At 34.4% G+C, this 14707-nt stretch overlaps 1 protein-coding gene across 1 annotated transcript in view; it reads left to right on the top strand.

Annotated features, from left to right (window-relative positions):
* Nucleotides 1-740: 740 nt before the first annotated feature.
* Nucleotides 741-14707, top strand: part of LOC149541282 (Cytochrome c oxidase biogenesis protein Cmc1-like protein) — a 112318-nt gene continuing 98351 nt past the window's right edge. Inside the window, exon 1 of the mRNA XM_089796561.1 lies at nucleotides 741-883. Coding sequence (XP_089652687.1) covers nucleotides 741-883 — 143 coding nt within the window. The remainder of the gene's footprint in view (nucleotides 884-14707) is intronic.

Here is a 14707-nt window from a genome sequence, read left to right as displayed (position 1 = left end):
TCATATGTGTGGGTGTGCATTTCAATGTTGTGTTCATTTGTATAACACCATTGATGCAATATGAGTTCTAATAGGTATCAATTAAATATCCTTTAACTTGTAGTGTATATACTTGTTAGAACTTAATTTTGAGAAATACATTCATATTTGGAAACACATTTGATTTGTACATTTGAAGCATTTAGTCACTTTTATTGCTATATATATTAATGAGTGCTCAACATAAACATGCAAAGCTTTCTTCGAAGAGGATAAGATCAATGAAACCATTAGTTTGATTGCCAAATTACATAACAAGAGGTCCGACTTAGAATTTTTTTTGGAGTTAGTATAAAGTTTTTTTAAAATTTCAACGAAAGGGTATCTCCGCCACCTACCCAACAACCTATTTTAAGGTGAAAATTAGTATAAGAAAGCTACCCGCGGTCCTTAAAGTATTTGATCTCATAGACATCATTAAATCCTTCATTCATTGAATAACCCCATTTCACTTTCAATATTATATATTCATGAAAATTTCAACTTAAAAATACTTCGGGAAAACGAAACATAATATCTAAAAATAAGTCGTAAAAATAAAAATAATCGGTTTCATTTCAAAAATCATGTTGAAATTCTGGGTTAATTCCAAATAAGTTCTTCAACGATCAGAGGGTGCCAAACTGCTGTAAAGGATCAAATGGGTTTGCTCAAAGAAGCGAAGGAGAACCATCTTAAAAAGAAAGTCGAAGAAGGTAAAAATGCCAATTTTGTACCTAGATTGTTTAGTCAGTCGTCGTACTCCTTTGCCCATGGCTGCATATCGAATGTCTAAATGTAGAATGCGAGCCCTTTATCATAGAAATGCTATATTGGCGAAAGTAGCAGGGAGGTTTGACGGGATGTGAGTATCTATACAGAGTCAGAGATAAAAAATAGATTACCATATTAATATTCCGCAGTAACATATATAGGTTAATGTGTCTCAGCAATACATCTGGTAATATCGTTGATCTAACTTTAGTTTAATATCAAAGGTAATTCAAAGCTGGTATTCGAATAATGCTCCAAATATTTATCAGCAGTGCAATCAGTTGGTTATTTGTCAATAATGCAATCAGTTAGGGCATTTCACAAAAATGGCTATAATTTTGAACAAATGGATGGGAAGATAACATATAAATTATTCAGTTAGATATGCTACGCATAATAGATGAATTTTTTTTTTAATGAAGTCGAGCTTTTGAAAATTAAGACCTTAGTTTTTGATTCGGCAAGTATTAGCCGACTCTGTTACACAAATTAACTGAAAATTAATAAATGAAAACGTTTATATTCTAAAATAATTATGAGGTTTGGTCGAGTTTCTAGCTTGCAGATTATCTACCCTATCCGACTTTCAATACTATAGTCAAGACAGAAGGCTTCAACACAAGCCTGTGCTAATCAGCTTTCAGATCTTTAATATAGGATACATTAGTCTCTTCGCCCCAAGAAATTCTGGTGAGCTAAGGATCATACCTATTCGGTGGAGGATTTGCCCCAGCCATGTGAGCGATAAAGTCCAATTTTCTCATCTCTTTGAAACTAGCACTCATTTTGGTGTTAAAATACCTAATTGGTCAACTTCAGTTCTTTGTTTTTCTTAAGGGATTTTAGTCTGATGAGCGTATCGGATCATGGCACTTAATTTGATTACCTACAGACTAACCAATAAAATCATAATTGTACCGGATTGGATCCCAACAATATTTTGCTCCTTTTTGAGAGGTTTACCTTTGCCTACAAATAACCTTGCAATCTGGCAATTTGGTAAATTTATCTTCTAAGAATACTACCCATAAAAGTTAGTTGACTCCATCATTGTAATAACAAAGATGGGACTACTACTGTTGGCATTGTGGTTACTTTAAGAAAATACATTGCAATAGGTTGCCTGCCGGATCAATTCTTTCTTCACATTTACAAGAGATTGAAGAAAGAAAAGCATTTGAAGTTTGAAGCCATAATCAGCCACATTTTCAGTGTATCTACAGCTGTATTCCAGTATCTCAAAACACTAATTTGAAAACAGCCCCACATCTGTATTCCATGTTATCTGGTGAGTATGTTTTGATCCTATCTTATAATACCTATATTCCACAGTGTTTTTTATACAGGGATGGCAGGAAGAATGAGCCATGTATTGGGACAATAGAGGCAAGAGGTCTCTCTTTGTGGACGACAATTCAAGAAATAGGAGGATAAAACTTGAAATGTAAAGAGAGAAAATAACAAAGTTCAGAACATAGATATCAGATGTCTTTAAAATATCATGGTTCATTAATAATTAGTTATTACATCTCCAATTAGAAAAAAAATTGTAGCCCATCTAGTTTGATATCACCCTCTGGAGTAATCCAACTCTTCAGATAAGAAAAATGTTTGTTGAGTGACACTGCAATTGCTGCCCTTTCACTTCCCTTTAATATTGTCCTTGACATGGCTTTCCAACTTTATAGTTCAAAAGAACCTTGCCTAATCCCTATCAACATTTTGTGAATTATTCTTTGCTTGACATTATCTGAATTTAGTGCACTGCTTCATGAACTAACTGAAGAAACTTGTAAGACAAAAGACAAATTTGAAAGCACTCTCAAGAATTTTTGACCTTCCCGATTTCCTCCTTAACCCAGGGATACAATTTGAATATATAGTTATTCCACATCCTTTCTAGCCTCTGCCCGCAAGGCTTTAGGCCAAGGTCAGAATGAGCAACTTTCAAATTCACAATGGCGAATATATAAATAATGATGGAAGCCAAAGCAAACAAATTTCTTTTAATAGACATGTGGGCATTTGAGATGTTAGGATTTTCATTTTCTCCACCTATAGCCCCCATTTCAGGTACATTTCGTATTGGGCACAAATTGGAAAGGCCCAGGGGATGGGAATGTAGGAAAATCTACCATGAACAATATGTACATGCAATTTATACAATTTTTTTTTGGAGATTTCACATTTATACTAAATAAATTTTCAATATGTTCTTTCCGGGTCTGCCAATTGTAAAGGCTGAGACACACAACGCAAGGCAAAGGATTTATGTTTTTTATTGAAAAAAATCTATATTGCTATATGTTTATGTTGTTTAATTAAATGTAGAGACAACAGAACACAAGTGCACTTATGGAGTCGTATAAGTTAATGCATATTAATATGAACTCTATGACTAAATCAAATGTAGGACTTGGTACATAGCCATTATCTACATCTTGAGTTAACATGCAATACAAAGCTTGCAAAATTGTAAAAGCAATTTAACCCACAACACATACACCATGATAACTACATAGACATTTATAAGCAATATAGGCATAATGAATGTCATTGAGCAAATGATAAAATCACAAGAACATTGAATACACAATGAATATCAACTCTAGCAATATGTAGGTGTGAGAATTATCTTTCATGGATTTGAGTGCAAAAAGACATCAAGTTATGTAAAGTTTCTGCAAATATTTTTGAACTGAATATATAGGCTGGAATCTACCTTCTTTATCTCCTTAGGGTTTGCTGAGAATAACTTAAGATTATAGCCTTTAATTGAATTAGAGATATAACTCAGAATTCTGTCTTCTATTTCTGCAATTTGAATGAGGGCAGTAATGACTAAGGAGCAGACTTGTATTTGATCTTGTGTGTCCTTAGACTTCATCCTTACCCTCTATAAGTATAGGAGTCAAGGGACATGTCCTTTCTAAGGATATGTCCCTTCCAAAAGTCATTTGCCTAATCCTCTAGAAAATCGGCGACTTTCTAAGGTTAATTACATATTAATTAAAATACAAACAATGTTGTTAGTTAATACTAATACAACCTCCTAAGGATAGACGCCGATCTTGAAGAAGGAATAATGCAACTTAGACTTGGTCCTCTACTTATCATGCTATATCAGATCTGATCGATCTGTTATTAGATCAGTATGCTTAATCAAGTTACAGATTTAACACTCCCTCTTAACTTGATAATCATACTGAGAGATATCATATCTAGCAACATCAATAAAGATGAACAAGCAAGAATTGACACTCTATATCTATTTGAATCGCCTTAGCATTTGGTATCATAGAACACATGATACAATGTCATATTACTAAGCCTGTAGTATGACAAATCACTACTACTAGTGATAACAATATTGCAAATAATACAATGTACAGGATAAATTTGAAGAGTAATATAATTTCTTCATTTATCCAAGTTGTGACTCATAGATACTGGTATTTCTATATCACAACATGATCCTAAATTTAAGACCTATCAGAATACAGGATAAACCTGGAGAATAATAAAATTCTTCCTTTATCCAAATTGTTACTCATTGACATAGCAATGTCAACATCACAATATGATCTTAAACTCATCTTGATCTTACAGTAGAACTCTATTGTTTAGCACATTATCTAAGAGATCGTCATCTCTCATAATGTCTTTTATACAAGTGTTTATTATCTCAGAGATCGTCACCTCTTAAATAATGAATACAAATGGTGGATCCCATAACAGTCAATAGCCTGACAAAATAAAATTATTTCATTAATAATTTAAAGAGTACAAATGGATTACAACTCAACCATACCAAGTCTTCTCCTGAAGCGTTCTATCTTCACTCTAGATAGAGTTTTGGTGAGTATGTATATTGTTTGATCTAATTTGAAGAGTAATATAATTTCTTCATTTATCCAAGTTGTGACTCATAGATACTGGTATTTCTATATCACAACATGATCCTAAATTTAAGACCTATCAGAATACAGGATAAACCTGGAGAATAATAAAATTCTTCCTTTATCCAAATTGTTACTCATTGACATAGCAATGTCAACATCACAATATGATCTTAAACTCATCTTGATCTTACAGTAGAACTCTATTGTTTAGCACATTATCTAAGAGATCGTCATCTCTCATAATGTCTTTTATACAAGTGTTTATTATCTCAGAGATCGTCACCTCTTAAATAATGAATACAAATGGTGGATCCCATAACAGTCAATAGCCTGACAAAATAAAATTATTTCATTAATAATTTAAAGAGTACAAATGGATTACAACTCAACCATACCAAGTCTTCTCCTGAAGCGTTCTATCTTCACTCTAGATAGAGTTTTGGTGAGTATGTATATTGTTTGATCTACAGTGCAAATGTATTCTAATTTTACAGAATTCTTGTCTACCATATCTTTTACATAATGGTAAAGAATTTCAGTATGCTTGGACCTGTTATGAAAAAATAGATTCATTGAAAGCTTGATGAAACTCTGATTATCACAATGAATAATTGTAGGATTCATGGCTTGCCCAAATAATCCTGCAAGTAACTTCCTTAGCCAGACTGCTTCTCGAGAGGCCATTGCGGCTGCAATGTGTTCGGCTTCTGTGGAGCTTTGAGTCATTGAAGACTACTTTTTGCATATCCAAGATATCATTGCTGATCCTAAACTGAAACGACATCCTGAAGTACTTTTCTTGTCTTTAACACTTACACCCCAATCCTATAATGTCCCCACTAATAGGGTTAGTTAGGGACAAGTAATACTTGCAAAATAAATGTTAGAATCACAATAATAATAAAACTAACTATTTTACTCTACCCTCTAATTTAACCCAATCTTAAGGACCTCTCCAGGTTGGGCTTCCTAGCTCATAGCTACCTTGCCGTCTTCCCGGGAGCACACCCCTTAAGATTTTTCTTGGACGGGCATCCTCTATCCAAGGCTACTCACATATGCATATGTTGACAATTTCAGAATATTCTGGTAGGTCGATTATCAGCCATGGTATACAATGGAGATCTTAAATATCTCACATGCTCCATGCTATGATATCGACACTCGGCCATGGCAGACAATGGAGATCTTAAATATCTCGCATGCTCCATGCTACGAGTAACATTGATTCTCGGCCATGGCAGACAATGGAGATCTTAAATATCTCGCACGCTCCATGCTACGAGTAACATTAATTATTGGCCATGGTAGACAATGGAGATCTCAAATATCTCACATGCTCCATGCTTCGAGTCTCATTAATATCCATCGTGTTAACCCCATGAGCTAACACAATATTATGCACAAGTATGGTTCATGAATAAATTCATAAACATAATTAAACAAATATAATTTATAAACATACCTTTCTTACCTTCCTCTTTTTCAAGAGTCGAACCTTTTCATAATACAGATCCTTTGAAAAGTCACAACACTTCATAGTTATAATCCTTCCAAAAAGTCACAACACTTCATAACTAAAATCCTTTGCAAAAGTCCAAATACTTTAAAATCACAATATTTTTGAAGAGTCACAACTATTCATAATTATGACCCTTTTGATGGTTCATGTCCTTTCAATATCATTGACTTCTTTTCAAAAAGTTACTTCCTTATTTTCTTCATATTACTTTCCTCTTCTATTTTCCCTTTTTGAACTCCCCTCTTCTTCTCTTCCTTTTTTCTTTCCCCTCTCTAAAATAAACTCTCCTCTCTTTTATTTCTTAATTTTAAGGAGTCATGTCTATTTGTTAAACATCTCTTGACTTTTTATTAGATTTAGTTAATTTATATTATTATATGTTATATTATTTATTTACTTACTTATTTGTGTTTATTTTATTTATTATTAAATTGTATTTAGAAAATTAACATACTTTCTACAATATTGTCTCATGTATTTAATTTTATTTATTTCTTTACTCATTGAAATTTTATTATTTTTAAATTATTTAAAATATCATACTAAATATTATTTTATTAATAATATAGGTTGAATAAATATTATTTTCTTATTTTATATTTTAGTATTAGTTTTAACATAACTTTATTCTTTATTTAATAACATTGTACTATCTAATAATTATTAAAATTTTATCTTAAAATGGGGATATGGCAATCTGAGTTCGTGAATCCATGTAAATCCAAGCCAACCTCCTCGTATTTGAGTCCAAAATTAAGAGTGCCTTGTAAGTATCTCATAATGTGTTTAACTGCAACTAGGTGAATCTCCTTTGGCTCACACATAAACTGGTGTAAGGCATTAACGACATAGCAAATATCAGGTCTTGTATTTACTAAGTACATAAGGGATCTAATCATCTGTTCGTAGAGAGTAGAATCTATGGAAGGTGATTCTGCAGCTGCTTCTTTAAGTTTATGTAGATTAGTCTCCATTGGAGAAGACATAGATTTGCAATTCCACATTCCAAATCTCTTGAAAATGTCTGATGTATACTTCCCTTGATTAAGTATGATACTATCAGAATTCTGTCGTACTTCCAGTTCTAGGAAGTAATGAAGGAGTCCCAAGTCTTTCATCTTGAATTCTCTAGTTAGATCTTTCTTGCATTGATCTATAAGATGACCATCCCCTGTTATTAATAAATCATCAACATACAGTATTAGAATTACCATATCATCTTTATCTCTTTTATAATATAAATTCGGATTGGCTTCATTCTTGGAGAATCCTGAGCCGGTGAGACACTTATCAATTCTTTCATACCAGGCCCTGGGAGCCTGTTTAAGCCCATAGAGAGCTTTCTTGAGCCTGCAAACAAAAGCATTAGGCTCATGAGTTTCAAATCCTTCAGGTTGTTCCAGATATACTTCTTCTGTAATCTTTCCATTTAGGAATGCTGTTTTTACTTCTATCTGATGTACTTTCCATCCCTTTGATGCTGCAATTGCTAAGATTGCTCTTACGAAGGTATATCTGGCAATAGGAGCAAAGTTTTCTTCATAGTCAATCCCTTTTTTCTGAGAAAATCCTCTGGCTACAAATCTAGCTTTATACTTTTTAATGCTATCGTTAGCAGCATGCTTTATTTTAAATATCCACTCGGAAGAAACAACAGATTTTCCTTTAGGTCTTGGAACAATCTCCTAAACATCATTCTTCATAATAAATTGATATTCTTCTTTCATAGCTTTTGTCCAAGCTGTATGTTTAATAGCATCAAAAGGATTGGTTGGTTCTGTTTTGGATAAATCACTCATGTTTGTTGTATAGCTAGAGAACCTTTTAGGTCTTTTACTTTCTCTGACTATTTCAAAAGGTGCAACAAAGTCTTGTGCTTCCTCTATTGTTCTAATGGCCCAAAGTGGTCTTTTGTTTGAATTTTGAGTTTCTTCAAGATTTAGGGTTGCAATTTCATCTCCAATTTCTTCTAAGTTCTGGACCCAGATTCACTATTTCTTTTAGAACTAAATAGAGGAGAAGGTTCTTCAAAACTTAGGGCTCTTTTGAATGCAAGATCTTCTTCAAAAATCACATCTCTACTAAGTTCAATATTTTTTTGTCTAGGTATGAAAATCCTATATGTCTTAGATGTTTTGCTATACCCTACGAAAATACCTTTCCTCCCAGAGGGTTCCCACTTGGTTCTCTTTTCTTTTGGAACATGGATATATACGGGGCACCCAAAAATCCTAACATGACTTATATTGGGTTTGACCTTAGTAAATATTTCTTTAGGAGTTTTATCTCTAAGGTAAGAGTGAGGGCTTTTGTTTTGAATATAGACAACAGTACAAGAGGCTTCTGCCCAAAGATAATACTCTAGATTTTGATAAAAAATCATAGCTCTAGCAACTTCTATAATTGTTTAATTCTTTCTTTCTGTTACCCCATTTTGTTTTGGATTATAAGGAACGGTGTACTCCCTCTTAATCCCTGATTCTTTACAAAACCTTTTAAACAAGTCTGAGGTATATTCCCCTCCGTTATCAGTTCTAAGGGTTTTAATTTTATGTCGTGAAAAGTTTCTAGTTAATGTTTTGATTTCTTTAAATCTCTTTAGGATTTCTTCTGATTCTTTGCTTTGTAAGAAGTAAATCTATGTTTTCCTAGAAAAGTCATCTATGAACAAAATATAATACCAGAATCCTCCAAGAGAAGGAACAGACATAGGTCCACATAAATTTGAATGAATTAATTCTAATACACTATTTGTTTTTTTAGTGCTATCATGAAATGGACTTCTGGTGTTCTTACCTAGAGTGCACCCTTTGCATATGCTTGAGTGGTCTTTATTTAGTTTAGGTAACTCAGTAACCAACTTCTCCATAGTTGATAAGGTTTTGAAATTTAGATGCCCTAATCTTTTGTGCCATATTTCATTTATGTTTGCAACTTCATGAATAAAGGCTTGAATAGGTTGACTAGATTCTGTATGAATCCTTTTCTCTGACCAATCAACTTCGCTTTCTTGATTGAGGAGTTCTTTGCCCAAGTTATTACTTTGCCGTCCACGAATGCAATATTATGCCCATCATCCTCTAGTGCTGTAATTGAGGTTAGATTTCTTTTAATTCCTGGTATGTAGAGTACACCTTTGAGAAGAAGAGAATTTCTAGATTTTAGCTTCAAGATGCAATTTCCAATTCTTTCGAGAGAATGTGGTGAATTATCACCAACGGTGACTTCGCCACTAACCTTTTCTGATAAGTAGTCTAGTGCTTATTTGTATCTCGTTATGTGTCTAGAAGATCCACTATCAATTACCCATGCTTTACTTGAAATTTCATTTGATATTGATGAGTACAATACTCGATTCTCAGGATCATAGGTATCTTCTTCTCTAGTAACATTTGTACAGTTTGTTTGTTGTTTAGAATTCTTAGGACCATTAGATTTGTAGTGTCCAAACTTTTTATATTTGAAACACTTTATTTTGGGTAAATCTTTCTTGGGTTTTCCATTCTTTTGATTTCCCTTTTTCTTCTTGAAATGTTTCTTCTTGCCCTTATAGGAGTTTTTATTGAGAACATGAAGTTCTTCATCTTCTGTTTTCAAATTCCCTCCTTTCTTTAATTTTTTGGATTCTTTTTGAAGACAATTGTTCTTAAGTCTGTTGAAGTTAGGAAGATTATCTGTGGCACTTATTCCTTGTGCAAAAGTCTCCCATGAATCTGGTAATCCATCTATAGCCATTAGATTTAATTCTGTGTCATTGATAATGGTTCCTATAATTGACAGTTCATCTCTAATGCCGGCAACCCTTAGGAATTAAGAATTCATTAATTCTCCTTTCTTTATCTGAATGTGATTTAGTTGCCTTTTTAGTGCTAGACCCCTAGTTGCATTGTTGACCTCATATGCATTTCGTAATGCATTCATCATATCAAATGCAGTTTGATGTTTAGTTAGCATAGGTGCAATGTCATTCTTTACTCTATCTAATATGATTTGAATTGCTTTCCTCTTTCCTTTGCTCCAGATGGATTAATGAGGTTCAACTGGCGGTTGTTTGGAAGCTTTATAAACAATTTTTTTTACATCATTCTCTTCAAGAATCGTCATGATTATGAATTTTTAGACATCAAAGTGTTCTTTCCCATCAAACCTATCCTCGGGTCTGATTGTGTATGCCATTGAAGATTGGAGATAATTGCTAGAGATATATGAATTCCGATTACTGAATTTTGCAGAGCCTAGGTTTGACTACTAGAGCTATGATACCATGTAAAGCTTCTGCAAATGTCCTTGGACTGAATATAGACTGGAATCTACCTTCTTTATCTCCTTAGGATTAGCTGAGAATAACTTCAGATTATAGCCTTTAATTGAATTAGAGATATAACTCAGATTTCTGTCTTCTATTTCTGCAATTTGAATGAGGGCAGTAATGACTAAGGAGCAGACTTGTATTTGATCTTGTGTGTCCTTAGACTTCATCCTTACCCTCTATAAGTATAGGAGTCAAGAAACATGTCCTTAGAAAGGATAGGTCTCTTCCAAAAGTCATTTGCCTAATCCTCTAGAAAATCGGCAACTTTCTAAGGGTAATTACATATTAATTAAAAACAGAAACAATGTTGTTAGTTAATACTAATACAATCTCCTTAGGATAGACATCGATCTTGAAGAAGGAATAATGCAACTTAGACTTGGTCCTCTACTTATCATGCTATATCAGATCTGATTGATCTGTTATCAGATGGATATGCTTAATCAAGTTACAGATTTAACAAGTTGTGCTGTTTACAGAGCTATGCATGAAAACAAATGAAGTAAATTGATTAAACTTCAACTTTAGCTGCTGACTGCTTGCATGCATGCAAACTTTATTACAAATTAACCTATCACTGATTCTTAAATTACAACATGCAACCATCAATTTAATTGATGATTCAAATTATGATAGCTACCCCTTAATGCTCACATCTCTTGCATGAAGAGATAGATGATCTAACAATAGACAACTCCATGTAGTAAATCAGATAATCCAATCAGATAAAGAAGATATAGAGTGACACAGTGCAAGGTAGGAGAGTCCCCGAAGGAGATGTCCTAGCCTCGAGCAAACAACCACACAACAGAATATAAAAACAGAGATTTAGATCCACACAATGCCAATTCTCATAATAAGATTTTCATCCAACATGTCTTGCGGTAAGGTCTTCTAGGTTACGGTCAAATACATCAACAATTACAATAAAAGTTCAACAAGATCTCATAAGATCCAAACCCTAGCTAGCCCAGATCCACAGTTTGGTAGGAACCCCAAGAAGAATCTAAACTTGTGCTTGCAAGCCACCAAGCAATCCTCTTGTTTCCCAAGTTGCAGCTACTAGCTATTTACTATCTTAGCTACTCGTCTTCTTCCACTTGAATTTTCCCAAAATTATGCCTACAACACTACCCAAGTCCTCCTTAAATACTTGCATGGCTACACGTCAGCCCATTGCAGTTACATTTATTAAATACACCCACATTAAATATATCCTTCAAGCCACAAGTCAACTTGCAACAGATATTAAATACATGACATAAAACTAAATACTTAGGACAAGCCCCAAGTTTATAATGCATAACTAACTCATAAGGCCACATAAGAATATGCGCGCTTAGACATAGGTCTACGTGCCGACTAAGTATCCAAATCCAAGAGCCCACATACCAACTCCCTCAGATCGAAGCTCACAAATACAATCTCCAAAGATTTGCCAATAAATAGGAACACATTACGAACAACCACTAAAATGGCTCTTACTCCAAGACCATCACTCCAAACATCACACACACTTCAAGAAAGGTTCCCCTATATGCCTTGAACAGATCCCCAATTGCGCTTATCGTACTTCCACAAACTTGAGCACGAAGCCCCTGCATATTGTTGATTTCCCTAGGATGCTCCTGCATCAAACACCCCATGTGAAAAGAAAAGATGTTCTTAATAGCTTGAAGAACATCTTTTAGGGTTCAACACATAAACCCCGAATTGGTTCTTCACATACATGTCCTCCACCACATCAACTTGTACACTCTTCACAGACACCATATTCTTCTATTGAAGTCACCATTCAGTGCAAAGTGCAATTTGAACTCATTCATGTTCTTGGTTGGCATTGTTGACAATTAGCTAATGGAGATATGTAATTGTTGTCATTTATGGCAACACATGATGTACATGCTTACAAGAAAATTTGGAAAGAAAGATACTTAGCGTTTGGTAATCAGAAAATTGTCTAAGTATGAAATTTGGTATACAATAGTGTATTGTTTTGTTTATAACTTATTGCTGATGTCATATTATGACTAGTGAAGTTAGATGGAGATAGTATACATGTTGGTGATGACGTGTATAACCTCGGAAGTTGATACGGTCGGTACAGACTGTACGAAAAAAGAGATATTCGTGTTTTAGCGAAACATGACAGTAGAATTGAAGGAAAGGATTATTTTGTTTACAAAAAAATTACTTGTCCAATTAGGGCCGACATCCTAGACTCTAAAGTTGGAAAAATGTATTATGGTCTTAGCCGACCTAGCAACAATTTATGTAAAGGCATGGTATTTATGCAAAGGACATCTTGCAATGAGAAGTGGTGATCATATGTGCTAATTGTGATGTTGAGGAATTGTATGCAAACTTTTGTAAGAGCAATATATGCGAAGTTTTGTGAAAGCTATTTTGTGATCCAAGATCGAGTTGAAGATCAGAGATCAATCGAGGAAGAATCTACAGTACCTATATTCTAGAAGTCTGATTACTTGTTTGGGTAGTGAGTTCTTGTAATTGGAAGCGCATGTTTGAGCAGTGGGCTCATCTTTCATCTACTATACTACAACTCTTAACAGGACTGGAATCTCCTTATAGGGATTCAAAGTCTCCTAACAGGGATTCCTTAGACTGAATTTGCTCATTGACTCCTAACAGGGTCCATCCTCTAACAAGGAGCTTATATATCAGTATATTATCTAGTGGGTATCATCCCCACTGGGGTTTTCCCTTGGCCAAGGTTTCCCTAGTTGACAAAATATGGTGTTATGAGTTATCTTTGCGCATGGTTACTGTTACTATTCAACATTACTTTATTACTTTGTTATATATGGTTTAAAGTAAGAAATAATATCCAGCTGGCGGCTAAAGTTTGTAGATTACTGATTCAACGCGCCCCCCCCCCCCCCCAAGTAATCCCTATTTCTAACAAGCATTTCAATCTGGTTGTATGGCGGGTCGAATGCTTCTCTTCTTCAACCTAAACCTCTCATTGCCAACAACATTAGCATGGCTAAAATTGTTTGCAGCAAACTGGAGCTATTTGTATGTGAACATCTAGACTTTTGTTTGTTATGACTATGAGTAGTGAAACACATGGCAAGATGTGGAGGATCAATATGGTTTGCTTCTCTACTGAAATTCCATCTTTTTGTTATGAATAACATTAACATGGCCATAATTGTTTGTAGCAAACTGGAGCTGTTTGTATGCGAACACATAGGCTTCTGGCTGTTATGAATTATTAAACAGATGGCAGGGTTCAGAGGATTGATGTAGTTTCTGTTAATTTTCTTTTCCTCTATGAATCATAGAATAGAGATCTCCTTTCATCAACCCTTTTAGTTTATTATTATTTTCACATTTTTAATCTTTTGAGTTGTATTTTTTAAAACATCTGCTGGCTGCAATGAAGTCTGGCCTCAGATAATGGCTTGCAGTTGGCCCCTAATCAGTGATGTCATGGTTATGCCTGCTGAAATGTTTTAATGGAGCCAATACATAGCTCAAAACTTTCGCAATGGACATTTCTTGTTGTGCATGGGTTTCATGCCCAAAAACTGCAAAAGGGACATGTACTTTCTATATCTTGCAACAGAGCAAACTAGCCATGATTACCATCAAAGCTCAAGCTTATGGGGTAATTGGGTGCCAAGGGCGGCTCAAGTGCGAACCTTTACCTAAATTATACTGTTGTATGATTTATGTGTTCTTTATGCAAATGTGAAGGTATGAGTGTTTTGGAAGAGCTGATTTGCTCTTTGGTTTTGTTGGAGGTGTGCATCCAAACCTTTACCTAAATTGACCATTGAGATTCTTACAATTTATGCATCCTTTATGGTAATGTGACACGATGTAGAATTAGAGTGTTTTGCAAGAGCTGATTTCCCCAACGGTTTTGCTGGAGCTTTGCATAATGTTTTTAAATCCGGTTTGTTGTGTTCCCTAATGGATGGATAATCATGTAAGCATGGGAAGAGGTGTGATATATAATCATTAAACATCCTGTATGCTTTTTTTCAAAAAAGCTATTTTATTCAATTTCAGTTTTAAACTGCCATTTTGAAGCCAGAGAGGAACCCTAGCACAAGGGAAAGCACAACAAATTGAATAAGAAAGTCATTCTTCTACAGTGTTACCCCAGCACGGTGGTATGTCGGGATGTAGGACGAGTTTCTGGGATAT

This window comes from Cupressus sempervirens, chromosome 8 (genome assembly GCF_028749045.1).
Source record: "Cupressus sempervirens isolate cs-2001-9-10 chromosome 8, ASM2874904v1, whole genome shotgun sequence".
NCBI classification, from domain to species: domain Eukaryota; kingdom Viridiplantae; phylum Streptophyta; class Pinopsida; order Cupressales; family Cupressaceae; genus Cupressus; species Cupressus sempervirens.
Note: the sequence above shows the minus strand (reverse complement) of the source record. Positions and strands in the feature narration are given on the sequence as shown.